Source organism: Colletotrichum siamense (assembly GCF_013390195.1).
Source record: "Colletotrichum siamense strain Cg363 chromosome Unknown KSG_Cg363_contig09, whole genome shotgun sequence".
Lineage (NCBI taxonomy): Eukaryota > Fungi > Ascomycota > Sordariomycetes > Glomerellales > Glomerellaceae > Colletotrichum > Colletotrichum siamense.
In genome coordinates this window covers 2,160,653-2,179,913 of record NW_023501022.1, presented here as the reverse complement: position 1 = coordinate 2,179,913, position 19,261 = coordinate 2,160,653, and the positions used below count along the sequence as shown (strand labels likewise).

General features: G+C 53.2%; 4 protein-coding genes across 4 annotated transcripts; 2 read left to right on the top strand and 2 right to left on the bottom strand.

Moving 5' to 3' along the window:
- Window positions 1-2,752: 2,752 nt before the first annotated feature.
- On the bottom strand, window positions 2,753-6,169 carry CGCS363_v013287 (Uncharacterized protein; the record flags this gene model as incomplete). Its single annotated transcript, XM_036645136.1, has 4 exons — window positions 2,753-3,336; window positions 3,386-4,042; window positions 4,097-6,041; window positions 6,116-6,169. The coding sequence occupies 4 exons, from the start codon at window positions 6,167-6,169 to the stop codon at window positions 2,753-2,755; spliced, it is 3,240 nt and encodes a 1,079-aa protein (XP_036490091.1).
- Window positions 6,170-7,032: 863 nt separating this feature from the next.
- On the top strand, window positions 7,033-7,958 carry CGCS363_v013286 (putative uncharacterized hydrolase; the record flags this gene model as incomplete). Its single annotated transcript, XM_036645135.1, has 3 exons — window positions 7,033-7,142; window positions 7,353-7,902; window positions 7,956-7,958. 3 exons carry the CDS (start codon window positions 7,033-7,035, stop codon window positions 7,956-7,958), a joined length of 663 nt encoding a protein of 220 aa, XP_036489290.1.
- A 742-nt stretch (window positions 7,959-8,700) lies between these two features.
- On the bottom strand, window positions 8,701-10,428 carry FUZ7 (Dual specificity protein kinase FUZ7; the record flags this gene model as incomplete). Its single annotated transcript, XM_036645134.1, has 4 exons — window positions 8,701-9,291; window positions 9,347-9,878; window positions 9,929-10,086; window positions 10,141-10,428. The coding sequence occupies 4 exons, from the start codon at window positions 10,426-10,428 to the stop codon at window positions 8,701-8,703; spliced, it is 1,569 nt and encodes a 522-aa protein (XP_036489289.1).
- A 3,488-nt stretch (window positions 10,429-13,916) lies between these two features.
- SPT6 (Transcription elongation factor SPT6) lies at window positions 13,917-18,320 on the top strand (the record flags this gene model as incomplete). The annotated part of the gene is made up of 4 exons (XM_036645133.1): window positions 13,917-14,084; window positions 14,143-14,319; window positions 14,375-18,002; window positions 18,061-18,320. The coding sequence occupies 4 exons, from the start codon at window positions 13,917-13,919 to the stop codon at window positions 18,318-18,320; spliced, it is 4,233 nt and encodes a 1,410-aa protein (XP_036489288.1).
- Window positions 18,321-19,261: the final 941 nt, after the last annotated feature.

Genomic DNA, 19,261 nt, shown 5'->3' with positions numbered 1-19,261 from the left:
GGTAGATCTCCTCTTTGTGCGTAATCATGGTCTGAATATGACGTGAAGCGGGTAGGATGACGTTGAACGGAGCGTTAAAAGTTATAAACAGAGATGACATATGACGCCAGGTTTTGAACTGACGTATGTTACGTCGGAACAGTCTCTTTGCTCCTTCAGTTGCTCTCGGAAAGCGACTCGGTCGTTCCGATTATTTGATTCGGCATCCCGAACGAGCATGGGAGATGTTGAAGGTTGAAAGCAGACTTTTTTCTTCGTGATTTCGCCACGCCCCTGTCATCCAATGCAACAACGTGTCCAGCTTGGCTCTGATGGGCAGAACATTGTTAGCGCGCGCGAACGTTGGATGAACAGAGTTGGATGCTTTCCGTTACCATGGATAGCTGTGGATCTCTCTTGTGGTTGACTGCATTGCGCGGAATCCACAGCGGTCAAGAATAACTTGAGACCCCGAATGCGAACATCTCGGACAAGCCCTTTGTTGCCAAGAAGACGGGCGATGCAGTTGGCGTTTAGACATCGACTTCGTGAAAGCGTAATTCGAAATTGCATTCACGAAGGTGACTGCCCACAGCAAAAACTTACGCCGGGGTGGAGATTAGTTGGACCTATATCGTATGCTATTCCAAGAAACCCTCGAGCCAGAGTAAGCGCCGGACGCCGCCTGCCGGCCTCTCGGACACGTCGGCGAATATGTCAGCGGACGAGATCTCCTGCGGCGTTTGCGTTTGTTCGGCGATGTGGTGTTTTGAAAACGCCGGTGCTGCAGGTGGCCTGGCGTTGCGCGGCAATTGCGATATACGGCAAATGAAAAAAAAACAATACGACACCCCTTCCCGAAATCCTATCCGAAAAAAAGCCCAGTCTGGCCAAGACCCAAGACCGAGCAATCTCGCGAAGCTTAAGTTGCGTCGGACGAGTGGAGGTTTAGTGATCTTACCGGCGGATGCCGCCTCTCGAAACTCCAAGAGAAGCATCGCATGCCCATTCTAGGGGGCTCATCAACAACCGCCCGCAAGCCGAAGGTATTGTGTTGTACGGGAACGAGCGTTGGCTCGAATTGAATGACGAGAATTTGGGCGAGTGCCACGTAACGCTGAGGGGTATGCACTACATGAGGCCGTGAAAGCTGAGAAAGGCTGAGTAGGGGTCGTGGGCAGAAAATACCGAGTCTCTGGATTTCGCTTGGCCAGCGCTTTGAAGTTTTGAAGTTTGGCTAGACCATCTATCATCTCGAAAACCCCCGTGGTTGCCCATCAACTAACCCATATCGGAATGGCAGATTGCTGTCAAAAGGATAGAGTTGTGATCCAAAGACACAGATAGATGAGGTCCTAAGGGAGATCCTCATTAATTTCATTCACCTTGATGAATTATAGCGAGCTTTTCAGCTTGTGCTGGGTACGCTACCCGCATCCGACGATGGCCTGTATCTTCAAAGATCTGATACGCCGCCGGTGGGATGCTACATGCTCTCACAGACCCTTGACTGAGACTGACCGTATCGTTAGAACGCCGCCAAGAGCCTCACATAAGAATTGTTGGCTGCTTTGAGTATCTCTTGCGCCCAGGGCTCGCTATCGCGGACGTTGACGAGTCGGATGCGAGCAAGCGCCCGATCTAGAGGAATTTCTTCATAATGGTTCTGAAGGCAAAAACCTTCGACAGGCGGTGTATGCGAGCAAGACTGGGTTTACACAATATCACGGCAACTCAAATTAATGATTGCTTCTTCTACCTTTTGCGCCCAGCCAAATCCAATTTGTGGAGGTTTACTGAATATTCACTATGGAATAGAGTGCAGCTGCGGCGGCAGTTAAATTGCAAACGAAGAGTATGGCTCTGCTTTATGATGAGTGTGGCATGCTTCATGAAATGATTGTCCAGTGTTTTCATCAACTTGCCCGTAATATGATGGCCACCTATTAAGTGAGTCTCATGTCAGTTAATGAGCTCTCATGTCAGTTAATGAGCTCTCATGATCGTCCAAGACAAGGGAATCAATGTGTAAATAATTTGATCAGTTTAGGAGACATCAGTAGCCATTTCCTTAGCGCTGCAGTTCGATAAGCCAATTCCACGTGCGAAAACAACGAATTACAGGACCAAATCTGAACATAAATACCAGCAAACCATCATATGGCCCTAGAAAAGAAGAGAACTTCAAGTGTAATAGCCCATTGTATTCGAAAAAGCTTCACTACTCACCATTAATTCCCAACCTTTCATTTGATGAGGACAGCTTATCACGGGAGAGGACCAGAATATGCATATGGCAAGGACCTCTTAATGAGAGGGAGTGAGCCAATCTCGCTGAGGATGGGCATGGCTGTAGAGCCTTGTATTCCAATAACAGCTTGTAGATCCCGACTTGATGACTTTGCTTCAGCTCACACCGCAGAAAGCAACGGCCACACATTCCAGCTTTACCGCTGTGTTTGCCTGTAACATGTCGAACGGGTTGGTTGTCACTACGCCTTTGTTAATCTCAATGTGACCGCATTTATCAAAGAAGGGTATAATGCTGTTCAATGACTACTTGTATATAATATCTGTATCCCGTGCTCTTGATGCTGTTACCCAAAGTGAGAGTCGTGAGCCGATCTGAGGTATTCGATGTGATGATTGTGAAGACCCAACGCCAACCAAGCAATGCTACTTAATCAGTCACCCCTTTTTTGTTTCCCACGTTCCAAATCCCGACCTCGTATGTGTTCGTTTGGCCGATGTATCTCTATCCTTTGCCCCTTGCTTACTGCAGCAAAAGTGCCTCGGTGTTCAGTACACCAAAAAGGTTCTCAACTTCTCTTTGTACGTATTCCAACTCCTGGGCGACCTGAGCCGTGACCAAGGTGTACGCGTACAACAACGCATAGTCCTTCTCTTCAACAACGATGTCGTCCTTACTGTTGCCGTTGCTGCTCCCGTTACTGTTTCCATTGCCATTCGGTTCCGCCCCTGGAGTGGACGGCTGCGTGGATGGATGGTGCTCTTTTCTGAACTGGTAGATTTTGCCCAGCAGCCGGTCCTTGTTGCCAACCACCGACGGAATGGCGTCAGTGAGCGGATACTCCAACATGATTGAGCTGGCGAGCACCTGGAAAACGTGGCAGATACGGTCGCAAAGTTGTGCGCGCTCTGGGGCCGTGTATTCGAGCAACGCTTTCTCGCCATCCGACAGTTGGCCGCGTCTTGAAGTGACGAGTCTCATGGCATGGAAGCCATCGAGAATCTTGCTGGTAGACGACATGATGCGGGCATATGCCGCATCGGGAAACGGGCCTCGAAGCTCAAATTCACTCTTTGCTGCGTTACGCAAAGCCTCAAGTTTCGACGCTGTGATTTCGTCAGCGGTAGTCGACCGTTGTGAGTGCAAATTTCTTACCGTAACGTTGCAGAGCCTGCTCTTCTCCAGCCCTCATGTAAGACCTTGTGTTGTCGCTTCGGAGCAAGATGGCTAGCGGCCCTCTCTTCCAGATAAGTCCCAACTGCAGGTAGAGCACAGAGAGACCCTCCTTGAATTTCTTTCTGCCTGAGATAGGCCAGATCGCACGACACACAATGATACCCCACAAGATACCAAGCGTGACGGCGACAAATCTGTGGTAGCAAATCTCAAACATCAAAGGGTTGGCGCCACCTTCATCGTCATCATCGTCCTCCACCTTCTGTGAGAGCGAGTATGCGTAAAGGACTGTGACGTTCCAGGCCAAAATCGTGATTCTACCGAAGGGGGCGTTGTTCTTCACCAACATCATGTAGAAGCAGAAAAAGCTCACCATCCAGCCGAAGAATGCAAGAATAACACCGTTACCTTGACTAATTGCCCAGGCCGTCATCGCGAATACTACTCCAGCGATAGTGCCGATGAACCTGGCAGTACCGGTAGTGTTGGCAGCGCCTACCGTCATTGACGCAACAATCATGAAAGACAACAGACCCCACTCGCCTCGCCAGTGTCGATATACATCTTTGGTTGCCGGAAGGAAAGCACAAGCTGCCCAGAGGGCGGCACCGAAGCCAACCTTGACACCAAAGCGAACTTAAAGACATGTTAGCAACGGCCTGCCTTCCGTGTATTATTTCGTTGACTTACTGTCATCACGGGACAAGACCCTGAGGAATTTGAGAATCACTTGCGAAAGCAGACGTAGGATCGTACTCGCATTCGGAGCAGCGTCCCAGCTGAACGTGTCTCTTCGTTTGATCATGGTATCCGGAATGCCTCTAGGCACGGCGGATTTTCTGAGAGGCCGGACAGGCTGCTCAGTCGCATCCATTGGCTGATGCAGCAGGCGCTCAGCATCAAGGTTGTTCGGGTCCGGTTCTCTTGGTGGCGAGGGGGTGTTCCAATACTTCCATGGCTTGAGCCAGTTCCAGCTGCGAGAGCCTAACTCCCTGTGGTACTTCAGCTCCTCGAGTGCTGTCAAGTAGGCATCGATATCCTCGGCAACGTGTTGCAAGCTGAAACTGAAGTGTCCGCAAGCAGCCGCGACCTCTTCAATATCTGCCTGGATCTTCTCCGATCTCGACCGCCCGAGCTCAATGCTAGTGTACAGTTCTTGGAGCGCGTTGGTCCTCGCATGGTTGTACAATGTCATGGCGTCCTGCAAACTGTGCTTAAAGTGCGGGTTAACAGTGATCTTAGAGTCCGCACCAGCACCGAAAGCCTGCTCTCTGAGGATCTCCGAAAGCGTGTATGCAAGCGACTTCATAGAAGGACCCAACAGCGCTATGAAGAGTTCGAAGATCTCGCTTGGTGATTTGAATGGAGGGAGGGGTGGTGGCGGCCCATCTGGTGTCGCTTCAGGGCTGGGGTGGTCGTCAATTTCGTCCTCAAATTCCTCATCCTCATCAATAGATGCCAAGGTAGCAAATCTGTCTCGGGAACCCTTCAGATACTGTGACATCGCACGAGAAAGTGTGGGGGAGAAGACAGTGCTGCCAGGAGAGAGCTGTCCAGCCATGGGATCTTGAGGCAGCTCCTTTAGAAGACTGAACTGCGTGTCAGCAGCACTCCTTAAGCCCCCGATAGCCTGCGACAGTGACTCGAGCGACTTGACTAAAGCCTTCTCCAGGTCGTATACCTTCTCGCGGCCCAAAACCCAATGCTCGAACTTGGACTCCCTAAGGCTCTTCGTCATCTTAGCATGAGTAGCCTTGTACTGCCTCACGACGAAGGCGAAGTCCCCCGACATGATCTCGTTCTCTGAGCCATTCAAGAAGCCGCGAGTGATCATGGCGAGCATGTCTGAGAGGGATACGGCACCGGCGTTCAAGGAGGTGCGCAACAATGCTCTCGCTGAGACTCTCCAAAGCAATAGGTTGACCGCCACGGCGATGGTGATGCCCATGACCAACATCTTAAGGACCTGGACTATCTTGGCCTCAGAGAAGTGCCCCTCATGAATCGCCTCTTCTCTGGTAATAACGGCAATAATGGCGATAGATGCAAGAGTACAGCCGACATTGACTAGCGGGTTATTGAGCCTCTGCTTGACCCAACCAACGAAGCCAAGACCGCCGCCGATGCAGAATGTGAGAATGAGAACATGTGACAACGGGATGAGACCGAGCTTCCCTCCGACGAGAACAGAGAAGAGCATGGAGATGACCGAGACGACCTCGGCGTACAAGACAGCAATAGTGGCGATGGCTGCGGCCTCGACCATGGAACCCCACGTCCGACTGGCGTGGAAATAGACCGTCAGAGTCGCGACAACGTGCTTTCCATCAGGCTTGCCTAGAAACGTCGATATCGGTGCAAGGAAGGTTGCCAGACTGGCGAGGAGATATGCGACGGAGCATTTCACCACTCCCTTGCCCGCCGGTGAAAGCAGCCAGTCCCAGAAGCGGGAGGCGCTGGTCTTGATATTGTGTTTGACGACATTGAAAGATTCGCCGGTCGTCTCGGCGGTCAGGAGAGATCGGTAGCCGTCGACTTCAGGAGAAGGGATTTCGATGCTCGAGCCACGGAGGGAGAATTGGCGGCGACTGCGTTCGCCGGTGCCGGGAACAATGAAGGTGCCGTTTCGAAGCTTCTGTAACGGTGGCGCATCGTCAGCTGCAGACCTCGAGGACCCGGTCAAGGGCCAGTGACAGAAGATGTACTCACGCTCCGCTTGGAAGGCCGCCTAGGAGGCCATTGGTTTGTGGCCGACGAGCTCATCACGGTTGGGTGTTGGCGCACCACCCAAATGCCCAGCCGTGTTGGAGCAGTCGTGGAGTTTTGTTGCGCCCAGACGAGCTTCGCGGGAGCTGCGCAAGATGTCGCTCGGTAAATAATCCTTTCCCTTGGCTCTGGAATGGTAGGAGCGTAAACAAGCTGGAAGGGTGGCGTTCCTAGCCGGTAGGTATATTGGCACGCAAAATGTGAGAGGAATAGGCAGAGACGCGCACACGGCTCACTAAGACAAGACAGCAGATTCCGCCAGATTCGCCGTCAGCTTCCAGCCTACGGCCAACTGCAAAGGCGACTATTAAACAACTCGACGGCCGAGCATCCGCGACACTGGTCAGGTCTGGTAGGGTCTGGTCTGGAACCTGAAGGAAAGCAACAGCTAAGGCAGGCGGTCCCTTAGCTGCAGCTCTTCTTACCCGCCGTGACCTTAAAGGCTGGAGCATGTCGCGTCGACCACTCAGAAGCCCAACGACCCATGTCACCTGCCCAGTGCAGATGTCTGAAGAATACGCGGACATCTCAATCATGCGGCACTGTGTTCCCACTCTTGTGTGTGGGGAGTGGGTGTGGTACGTCGACGAGTCGTGACATAAGGCAAGCCCGGGTGCCTCTCTTCTTCAAGCTAAGCTTCCTGGCCTAGGTAGGTATCTTAGCTGCGGTACAATGACTCCAACATCCATGTCTAAGTTGCTGGCTATTCCAGATCGACTATTAAACAACTCACTCATTGTCAAGACATCCTTACGTTGCCGGCAGACAACGTTAACGATTTTTTGCCGCCGCGGCCTTCTCATGAAGCTCTCAAGCCATCGGTGTTACATGAATTTCCTATGAAGAGGTTCATCTCCAGAATGGCTACTGTTGCACCCCGCCGGTTCGCCCCGTTGAAGGATGGAGCCGCGGCCAACTCAAACGCCCCGCGGTTGAAAGGCATCGTCTTTGACGTTGACGGAACGCTATGGTACGTAACTTGGGAAACTCTCATTGCTTGTGTTCTCCTTCAGTTATTCATTTGCCTCGCAAACTCATCTCATCCTTTTATCGGCGTGTCACGAGACGGGACGTCAATCTTGGCCTTCTCACTTGATAAGCAATGGATTCAACCGTGACTTCAGTGGCCAATGAGATCATCATCCATCATGCTAGACATGAGCTTTACTGACAACATTAGTGAACCCCAAACATACATGTTCAAAGAAATGCGCGATGCTCTCAAGATTACAAAGTCCGTCGACATCCTCGACCACATTTACGCTCTCCCGACCCCAGAGGCCCAAGAAACGGCAATGGAGTCCATCCGACAGATCGAGTGGACTGCCATGGCGTCGCAGGTCGCCCAGCCTGGCCTCGTCGAGCTGATGTCTTACCTCGACAGCCGTGGTGTCCGGAAGGGCATCTGCACCCGCAACTTCGATACGCCCGTTGCCCACCTCCTCGGCAAGTTCCTGGAAGGCTCCCTCTTTGAGCCAATCATCACTCGCGATTTTCGTCCGCCAAAGCCTGACCCTGCCGGTATCCTGCACATCGCCAAAAGCTGGGGGCTGGTCAAAGAAGCACCGATCGGGGCTGATGGTCAAGAAGCGCAGGGCGATGCGACTGAGCTCATCATGGTAGGAGACTCGATCGACGACATGACGGCTGGCCGAAGAGCGGGCGCGGCGACAGTGCTCCTCGCAAACGACGTGAACGTGCATCTGGTGGACCACGAGCATACCGACCTCGTAATACGGCGCCTGGATGAACTGATTCCTATTCTGGAGGACGGATTTCACAGTAGAGAGACTGGAGCTGCATAGTGAGCTAGTCGTTCACAGGACAGATGTCGGCCGCATCATGAAGCCTGTTGTTGGTGAGGGCTACCAAGGGCGCGGTGATATCACATCAATGTAATCTAGGCACAGGACTGCTCAAGCATTTGTGACTTTGTCTAGATAGCATGTACGCCCACAATGAAAACCCTTCCTCCAAGCTTGCTACATACATGATCCCCTACGTGGGACTTTGACAAAACCCCTCCCGTCCTGGTCACGGTTGGTCGACGCCGCTCTGTCCAAGCTTTCTAAAAAGGCTGAATCGTCGGGCGTCTTACAACAGACGACCGAGTTTGCAAGAGGTTGATATCAATACATGCGCCAAGTGATGCAGAGAAAGACCGGAAAATCCTTTTGGTTTCGCCCAGACCGACTGCTGGACCGCTGAGGTATGTCGGGACCTTAGATAAATGGATCCTCCAGGCCGATGACGTTGTCTACACGCGACGTCCTGCGACCTCTGACACCATTCTGCGGGAAGCGTTGAGAAGGGTAGATTGGAGCTGAGGCGAGGGGTCGTTCTACCTGATCTTCAGATGCTGGTCGGAAGGCTGTTTGCATGGGCATGCTGCAGGACTTCGGACCTTGGTCAACAGACGCTTCTAGTTGTTGTAGCGAAACAACACGGTTTGGCGCTCTGCTATGCTGTGCTTTCGCTTGGGGTACCCGTGGCCGAGCGCCGCGAGTGTAGTTGAAGCCTCCCTGTGCCTAGTTGGAAGTGCCGTTATACACATCGCTCGCGTAGCTTCGGGGTGCTGGCGGCATGCCGAATGTGGCTTGTCTTCTGCTCTCTCTCCTGGTCTCATCTGGGGTGCCCTTCCGAGGAGGGGCTGGCGGCAGCGGACCACCAGGCGCAGGACGAACAGGAAGGCTAAAAGATGCAGCATTGGCGCTCACAGGGCCAGCACTGTTGGGATATTCGCCGACCTTGGGGATCGAATTGGTCGTAACAATCCGCTGTCCCATCCCGGGGTGACCAGCCGCCTGTTGTCGGCTGCTGATGGCGTTGATGCCGTTTCTGGTGGGGGAGCGGTTGGAGTGGGTGGCAGGTTCGCGCGGAGAGATGATACCAGCTCCCGCGATGGGAATTTCCCCTGACGTCGGCGTGTCAAGCGAGCGGTCGTTTGTAGATCCGCCCTGATATGTCGGGGAGTCACTGGAATTCAGGAGGTCTCGAGTCGCGGGAGAAAGCTGGGGCGCAAGGTGAGATTTTCTGTTGTCCCTCTCCATTAAACCAACAGCCCATTCCCTCAAGTCTACGGGGGTTCTCTTGGCAGCTTGAACAAAAGGATCCCGGTCCTAGCACATATGCGATTAGCTGGAGAAGCCCACGTCAGCCAAGGGCTGGACTTACAAAAAGTTCCTGAGGGGTAGGTCGCTCGTCGGGGTTCTTGAAAAGACACTTCTGAATCATATCCTCCAGAATGGAGGGGAAAGCATCGCTTTTGGGTAGCTTGGGCGCGGGTTCGTGTACAATCTGCTGTAACAGATCCAGAATGCCAGCTGGGGCGCACTCGCCGTCGGAAAGCTGCTCGCTCGCGTTGAATGGGAACTTGCCGATGGCAAGCTCCATGATACTCAGACCAAAACTCCACACATCGGATTTGACAGTGTACTTCTCGCCTTGAATTCGCTCAGGAGCCATGTATGTCGATGTTCCAACGAATGTGTCTGCAACGGAGTTGATAAGTTCTCCAGACACACCGAAGTCGCACAGCTTGATACTTCCTCTCGAGTTCACCAGGATGTTTGACGGCTTGATGTCTCGGTGCATGATGTGATGCTTGGAGTACAGGTAGGTCAAGCCGCCGAGGGTGGCCACAGCAATCTTGCCAAGAACGTCTACTCGGACTGGGCCGAAGACCTTGGATACCCGGTCTAGCGCGCTGTGCTGAGTTAGCATGCATCCTCCGCCCTACCAAGGACTACAACATACCCGACATCCATATACTCCATGCACATAATGACATCGTTGTGAGGGTTCAGAAACGCGCCGTAGAAATTTACGATGTACTCGGATGAGCAGCCGTGCATAATCTGAAGTTCGCGGACAATGCGCTTGCGCATCTCCTTCTTGGCTTCCACGTGGATGACCTAGAGGCGTCGATCAATACCGGTTGCTGCATTCCTCTCCAAGTGATGACTTACCTTGCGAGCCATGACAGTCCCAGTCAACACGTGCTTGACCTTACTGACAGTGCCTCCATTTCCGGACCCAAGCTCCTTCAAGATCTCCAAGTCCTCCGGCCGCAAGTCCAGCTTGTACTCGATGCCAATCTCCAACTGCGCTGACTGCTCCCCGCTATCTTTATCGCGGGGATCATAGCCATGTCTGCTGGTTTCGGCAGTCGGTGGGGGTTTCGGTGCAGCAGGCGTCAGGGCGAGGCCCTTGACGTTCTTGCGCTTCATAGACCGGGGCGCGAAGGGGTCGGCCATTTTGGGAGTGAAGCTTTCGCTGTGTGATTCGTGCGGCGAATGACCAAGTTTGAAGCTGAACAGAACCAGCTCAAGTTACAACGAAAAGGCCGTTGACATGCCCTTCCGTGATGGTATGGATATGGACCGAGCGAAGAGCTACCCTGAGAATCCGCCGTAGGATTGAAGAGTCGCGACCATATGTTGGGGCGCGCTCGTAGAATAAGACGGCGGCAAGGTAAGGTTCCGGCGACGGGGTAATCGGGGTCGTCGGGTGAGGATCGGGAACGAGAGAGAGAGGCGGCGGATGGGCGTTTGGCAACGGGAGAACGTTGCTATCGCAGAGTCGCAGTGGCCGAGTGGTGGGTTTTAGTATCTCGCGGTGGACCGGAGCGATGGATAGATTCCGAGGTCGATGACTGCCTGCAGAAAGGGGGAAAGAGGGGCGTAGATGGCTCGAAATTTGTCGGTGTGGTTGTCGTCGATGGTGTCCCGTCCCGTTTCGGCCAAGGTGGGGTTGGACGGCGTGGTAGGGAGGCGACTCCGAGGAAGAGCGAGGGGGGAGGGGTGGCGAGCGAGAAATAGGCAACGTGCTCCGTGGTCTTGGGAAAGGAGTTAATGAGACCTCGTAGACGCAAATGAGGTTGCTCTCGATAGGAAAATAGGCGGTACGTGGGTCGGGTCTGGTTGGTGAAGGAGGAGACGGGGAGGGGAGGAGGGGAAGGGATGGGGAAAAAAAGATGGAAAGGGTACACAGCAGAACCAGACGACGGAAACAGATGCAGAAGTGAAAGGGAAGAAAAAACACTGGAGCGTTCAGGATTCAGATTGGACTGGACTGGACTGGTGGGAGTAGAATGGGAGAAGACTGGCCCGGTCAAAGGTTCCAGGCTTGGTTTACAAACATCCAGTCAGTGACCAGCAGTGAGATGTGCCTCTCAGTGCCTAATGCGAAGTGCAAAGTGCAGCAGTGAATGGGGGGAGGGGAGCTGGTGCAGAGGGGCAGAGATGCAGAGATGCAGGAGTGCAGAAGTGCAGACTCGGGCGCTGGTTGGTGCTCAGGCTGCTGCCGTGAAGGCGAGCAGGTGCAGGTAAATCCAGGTCCAGGTTCAGTGTGCGGATGCAGCCCACCAAAGAGCCACGGTCCAGTCCGGTCCCGTCCACTTAGTCTGCTTTAGATACCACCTAAAGTAGGCATTGCCATGTACTCTGCGCCTATCCATCGTCTTACACCGGTCTCCAGCATGTCTGGCCGACAAATCAGCGCCCAGGGACGGTTTCGGATCACACGAAGCCTGCTGTTGTTGTGTCTTCAGAACCCAAGCCCCAAACTCCCAACTTTCCAAGGTCTGCGCCGATGGCGGATGCGATGAATACCTTCTATTACCTTACCTCCGAGGTTGCCTTGGGTACCCGACCTCCTTCCTCCCACAGCATCTTAGCACCAGTCTTGACGGGCCACAGCCCAGCACTAGACCGGGCCAGTGTTTTAAAGGCGTCAAGACCCAGCCCCGGAGTACGGGATAGAGGTAACTTGACGCACGTTTTAGGGCCACAGTGGCAGCCAAACGCTTGAATCTCTAGGGGGCCCTGTAGAATCGTGGGGCCACTAGTGAACATTCGCGACGGACAAAGGTGGACATGCATCCTCTACTATTTTGCAGTGCCCAGGGAAGTACCTTCTATCTAAATTCCGACATCGACGGCACGTTTTCGAGATGCCCGCTTGAAGTACCTTACTGCATAGTACCTCACCACTCGCGCCCTGTCTTCCGTACGGCTGCCCTTTGGCCAATCTTTGTAAGTCTGCCAACGACCGTCACTCCTGTGGCCACACCTAGCCAGCCTGTCAGCTTGTCGGCGCCAGTAGCAGGCTTCGGATTGGGCTACGACACCCGAGAAACACGCCCAGCCGCATCAACCCAACTCTTTCCTTCCAACGACGTACGACCTCGTCATTTGCCTGTGTGCCTGACATCCAGTTGAATGCTTCCCGGCGACAGACGGCAAACGAAGTGAGGCAGAGAAGGCGACAGAAAGATAGAAGATCTTGTGTGGAGCGCCAACAGAGACTTCTACCGTCTCTCGTCTAAGAATACCACCCACCTCGTCCAGACGTTGAAAGCAGATGTACATCAATGATCGCCCCTCACTGTCTTCTTTCACATTTCAGATAGCTCAGTCCAATCCAATCCTGTGGACTTCTCCATCACCCTCTCAACCCATCACACCAACCTCCTGGCTTCAGACAGGGGCCTGGTCGTCTGTACGTTGAAAGCTGGGACTTGGACTGATGCGATGAATCGCTTCGAGCCAACGATGGCAGAGAAATTCCACTTCTCCCGCACCGGGGCCTTGAATCGCCAAACGGGCTGGTGTCTCAGTGTCTCGCCGCCCGTCCTTATTGGCCCCTCACCCCCAACTAACCCGTGCGTCTGTGTGTATGACCTGCTTCCCGACGGGCTCCATCTGGTTGCCCAAGCGCGAAAAAACGTGCTATCGCGGGCTGCACGATGGATCCGTGGCTCGCTTGTCGCTGTTGGCTGCAATGCGCTTCCCTGTGACGGCGCTGTCTTGTGTCATGTTGATAGACAAAGAACGGGGTCCCTAAGGGCTCAACCGACCTATTCGACTCCTTTTGACTCAGTTTCTCCCAATCATGAACTCAAAAACATATTTTTCGACGAATCCCCACGCAAAGTAGCCCACGTCTTCACCTACCCATGTCCACTCGCAACAAGCAGGTTGGCATCCGATATGTCCTTTCGAGTACGGGATAAGGCGGGATAGGAAACTAGTCCGTTTGGTAACCAAGCATGCCGTCCCAAACACTGCATTTTCTGGAACTCTCACCGCTCACGGCAGCTTGTTTGCTGGCGAATCGCCGACCTGGAGCCACTGTGTTGAGTAAGCTCGTCAACGTGATCAATGGTTATCGACCTCTGTAGTAACCCTGTTCCTTGGGAAGACATTGAAATTCAGCGTGGAGAGTCATGAGCTACGACCATTGAATGGCGGGTTGTGGATTAGCAGACTGGGGTAGCTAGTTTTCCTGGGATTGACCACACCCAACAGGGAAGGTAGGGGTCTCGCCTGGGGACAAGCTTAGGTAAGTTGGACTGCGCTGGCTAAGGTATCTCGGACTAACTGATAAGATAAGGAGTATCGGATGTCGGATAATTGTAGCCAATTGAACCTGCCTGCGCGAGGCTGAGGTCCAGCGAACGAGGCGCGCAAAAGGTCCAAGCTTTCAATTATTCCCAGTGCAGCGGCGACCGAAATTTGTCTGGCGACGGGCGCATTTCTTCAGTTTTTAATCATTTTCTTCCAGCAACCATCCCAATCCTTCGACTCGAGACCTCGCGAATACGGATTCAGCTGAAAAAATCTGACTGCCGCAAAGTCTCGCCGGCAACTCTGTCTTCGAACCTTTCATCGCGCCGAACCCGCCAGCAATCACGACGTGACATCAACCGCGTACTGCGACTGCCCTTTTTGGCGAGTTCAAGATGAGCAAGTCGATGCGTGACTTCGTTGACGGCGAGGCCGAGCTCGATGATGAGGATGACGAGTCCATGGATGAAGATGCCGAGCCCGTTTCTCGCAGGAGGAACGTTGCCCCTGAGGATTCTTCCGAGGAAGAAGAAGACGACGATGACGAGGAGGAGGCGCGTAAGGTAGGGAGGACCCAGCGCCGTGCTGTAGAACCGGTCACTAATCCAAGTTTCTCCAAAGATTCGCGAAGGTTTCATCGTCGACGAGGATGAAGAGGAAGAAGGCGAGGACTCAGATGCCCAAGAACGGATCGTGAAGAGGAAGCGCGAGCACCGCGATCGGGAAGAAGAGGAGCAGCTTGACGAGGACGATTTGGAACTCATTGGAGAACAGATCGAACGTCGAGCACCCACACAAGTAGGCAGGCGCCTATCAACATGCGCCGCCTTACTCCTTACTGACAGCTACCTAGCCAAAATTCAAACGTTTGAAACGAGGACATCGAGACGAAGATGATAGAGGCCCCGAGCGACGCGGCTTGGAAGACATGTTTTCGGACGAGGACGAGGAGGCCAACGAACAAAGACACTACGGCCGAGCGAATTACCGCTCCCAAGCTGACGAATTCGATGACTTTATTGAAGAGGACTTCCCCGAGGACGAGGACGAGCGAGCGCGTCAACTCGAAGATGCAGAAGTGGCACGGCCGCGCGACAAGGGCGTGGGCGGTGTCGTGGACACCACTGGCCTTGATAAGGATGCTTTGGAGGACATGGAAGCCATTTTCGGTAACGGCGAGGACTACGACTGGGCTCTGCAGATGGAAGACGAAGAAGAGGATCGCGAGCGTGAAGAGCAAACCATCGAGCTTAAGGACGTCTTCGAGCCGTCTCAGCTGAAGGAGAAGTTGCTCACCGACGAGGACAACCAAATCCGATTTACCGACGAGCCCGAAAGATTCCAGCTGGACCGAAAGCCATTCAAGCATCTGCAAATAACTGCAGAGCAATTCAAGGAAGAAGCCAGGTGGATCGCAGCTTTGATGTGGCCCAAAAAACTTCTCCAGTCTGAACTTCATTCGCCCTTCACCAAGGCTATCGGCAAAGTTCTTGAGTTCTTCGTCGTCGACGACGTTGAAGTGCCGTACGTCTTCCAACACCGCAAGGACTACTTGATTCACGCCAAGAAAACGAAGAACCCCGACCATCGCGATGATCCCGACGCCCCTGAGTACATCGTCAGCGCCGACAAGCTGCTTACTCAGGACGACTTGTGGCGCATTCTCGAGCTTGACATCAAGTTTCGCTCTCTTATTGAGAAGCGGAACTCGTTGGAGAAGGCATTTGAGAGCCTAAAAGAGTCGGCCAGCGTTAACGATGATGTCCTGACAGACATGATTTCCCAGGCTGCCACCATGGAGGAGCTGCAGGACCTCCAGGACTACCTCCACTTCCAGTACACGGCCGAGCTGAAGGACCTGTCTTCAATCAACGGCAATGGCAATCAGATGAAGCGTCCGGGCTCAAAATCGAACTTGTTTGACCGCATTCGCAGAAGCAAAGCAGCCGGCTTTGTCCGCGCTTATGGCATCACCCCTGACCGTTTCGCGCAAAACACTCTTCGAGAGGGCAACAAAGTCTTTGCTGATGATCCCAGCCAACTCCCCGATGACCTCGCTGACTCGCTCACCGATGAGGACTTCCAGACTGGTGATTCCGTTGTAAACGCTGCTCGCCAGATGTATGCGGAAGAGTTATTCGCCAACCCCCGCATGCGGAAACACTTCAGGATCAACTTCTACCAGATGGGCGAGATAAACTGTCGTCGAACGGAAAAGGGTCTGAAGAAGATCGACGAGTCGCATCCGTTCTACGAAGTCAAGTATCTCATCAACCAGACAATTGCCGATGTTGCTCGACAGCCTGAACTCTACCTCAAGATGATGAAGGCTGAGGAAGAGGGCCTCATTGAGGTCAAGTTGACTTTGGAGAATGAGGACGGCTTTAAGCGCCAATTACGCCAAGAATTTATCTCGGACAACTACAGCGAAATTGCTGATCGGTGGAATGAGGAACGTCAAAAGGTGCTTGATATTGTTGTTCCCCGCCTTTCAAAGATCATCGCCAAGGGTGTCAAGGAGTCACTTCGTACAGCGTGTCAGGAGGAGGTGCTCAAGTCTTGCCGCGAAGAGTACGCCAAGAGACTCGATCAAGCACCGTACAAGCCCAAGGGCATGATTCTCGGTACCGTGCCTCGAATCATCACGTTGTCCAACGGTATGGGAGATCCCGCCCGAGATGCCACTTCATGGGTCTCAGTCGAGGAGGATGGTCGCGTCATTGAACAGGGCAAGCTTGGCAATCTCGCGCGTGACGAAGCCGCCCGTGCGGAATTTGTTGACATCGTCAACAGACGCCGCCCCGATGCCATCGGTGTCAGTGGCTTTTCCGCAGACACCCAGAAGCTTGTTAGAGATTTGGAGTCGTTGATCAACGAAAAGGGCCTGATGGGCCCTGAATTCGACGATCCTGAGCTTGGCGAATACAGGACCGAGCCCCTCGAAGTTATCATCGTCAACGATGAAGTTGCCCGTCTGTACAAGGACAGTCCGCGAGCAGTGGCTGAACACCCGACCCTTAGCCCTCTCACGAGATACTGCATCGCTCTGGCGCACTATATGCAGAACCCGCTGAAGGAATACGCTGCTCTAGGCAAGGACATTGCGTCGTTGGCTTTCCACCCTTGCCAGAACCTTCTGCCCCAAGAAAAGCTACTCAAACATCTGGAGTCAGCGATGGTCGACATGGTGAACCTGTGTGGCGTGAACATTAACGAGGCTATCGGGGATTCATACACGGCTAATTTGCTGCCTTATGTTGCTGGCCTTGGCCCGCGCAAGGCTACCAGTGTCATCAAGGCTATCAACGCGAATGGCGGATCTGTCAGCAGCAGAGACGAGCTGGTCGGTGATCCGGACAGCGGAAAACTGCCAGTCGTGGGCCCTAGAGTATGGAACAACTGCGCCAGTTTCCTGTTCATCGACTACGATGCGACAAATCCAACCTCCGATCCCCTGGACAATACTCGTGTCCACCCCGAGGACTACGAACTTGGTCGCAAGATGGCGGCTGATGCTTTGGAACTCGATGAGGAAGACGTCAAGGCCGAGACAGATCATAACGGCCCCGGGGCCATTGTCCGCAAGCTTTTCAAGGAGGACGAACAGGAGAAGGTCAATGAGCTCATTTTGGAGGAGTATGCCGAGCAGCTGGAGCGAAACTACAGTCAAAGGAAGCGCGCGACCCTCGAAACCATCCGAGCCGAATTGCAAGCGCCGTACGAAGAACTTCGACGCAACTTTGCCGCACTTGGCGCGAACGAGATTTTCACAATGTTTACTGGCGAGACGAAGGACACTCTTGCTCAGGGCATGATCATTCCGGTGAACGTTCGGGTTGTGAAGGACGACTTTGCGATTGTGAAACTCGACTGCGGTATTGAGGGTCGTATCGAGTCGCACGATGGCCCCGACGGCGTACGGGTACGAGGCATTCTCTCGACGGGGCAAACGGTACAAGCCAAGGTTCTGGATGTGAATTACAAGGACTTTATTGCCAAGCTCTCCGCCCGCGATGCCGAAGTCAAGCGCCCGTACAAGCGGCAGCTCTACCACGGTCATGGGCAGTGGGATGACAGACTCGAGGCAGCCGATAAGGAAGAGCTGCGCGAGAAGGATAAGACCACGGGTCGCACTCAGAGAGTCATCAAGCACCCCATGTTCAAGCCTTTCAATGGTTTGGAGGCAGAGCAATGGCTTGGTACTCAGCCAGCCGGAGAAGTCATCATCCGTCCCTCTTCCAAGGGCAACGATCATCTTGCTATTACCTGGAAGGTCGCCGACGGTGTCTTCCAGCATGTTGATGTCTTGGAATTGCAAAAAGATAATGAGTTCTCGGTCGGCAAGCTGCTCAAGGTGGGCGGAAAGTTCACCTACAAGGATCTTGACGAACTGATCCACGAGCACATCGAGGCCATGTCTAGAAAGGTGGACGAGATGATGCAGCACGAAAAGTTCGAGAAGCGCTCCAAGCCAGACCTCGGTAAGTTGACCTGTAATTCTTTTGACAAGTTGTCGATCAAAGCTAACAATGTTTGCAGAGAAATGGCTTACAACGTACATTGACGCCAACCCCAACCGATCCGCCTACGCCTTCTGCATCGACACCAAGCACCCTGGCTACTTCTGGCTCTGCTTCAAGGCCAGCCGTTCGTCGCGAGTCAACTCCTGGCCTGTCCGCGTCATTCCCGGTGGCTTCGAGCTGCTGAAACAGGCCTACCCCGACATGAGAGCGCTCTGCAACGGCTTCAAGATTCGGTACCAGACTGAGATCACCAAGATGCAGAAGGGCGGTAGATAGGTTCCCCCCTCCGAGTCGAGGGATTACAGAAGAGGCGTTGCGAACATCGGCAGCTACTACTGAGACTGATGATGATGGGCGAGGCACTCGGTGACGAGAAAATTACTGCAGTCGGGGAATGAGTCGTCGCCTGCGCCCGAGCCGACGGTGGCGGCTATTTGTTTATTTTAGTATTTTCCAGGGCAATTCCGGAAACATTGGACGAGATGGGAAGGGGGCGAAGAGCGGAAGATCAAGATCAATCAGCATTCATGTAAAAGTATTACCTAAAAGCTCAGAAGGCTCAGGGCCATAGATAAAAAAAATATTGGCGTCTATTGATGAACATCCGTCTATGATCTGGCGTGAAGTACTCGAGGTGATCTCGCTCGCTGTAGAAAGTTCGCATGTGCCGAATGCCTTGGGGTCCAACATGTATATCCCGTGCCTGTGGTCGTAGAACAGCGTAGGTAGGCATATGAGGAGGTTACGTTCGAGCCTCAGCAACAGCGCCTGGAACAAACGACCGTGAATATGCCCTGTATTGGTACAGCAGTTATACCAGCTGAAACACAGAGATCATGCTTATCCAGCGTCAGAGCCTTTGGTCTCGAATCCCTTTTTATCTCTTTCTTCGCCTGGTTTTTTTTCGGGTCTTTGTCTGGTTCCTGCCTCTCAAAGAAAGGGTCGAGATTGTGGAATATCTGCGAGAGCCCTCCCCATGCAGCGATCCTCACGAACATGCCGATGATAGAAATGACAAGTGTTTAGAGAACCACGGTAAGTAACTGTTTAGGCAAAGCAAGGGCAATGTAATCCACTAGGCAAACGGAGAGAGGGAACATTAGTGGCAAGCTCCAATCGTATTATTGAATAGAAAAGCTGTCTTCACCAGAAGCGAAATTCTATGTACACAACGTCTAAAATTTAGATTCTATGTGAAGCAGATTTGTGACAAAAGG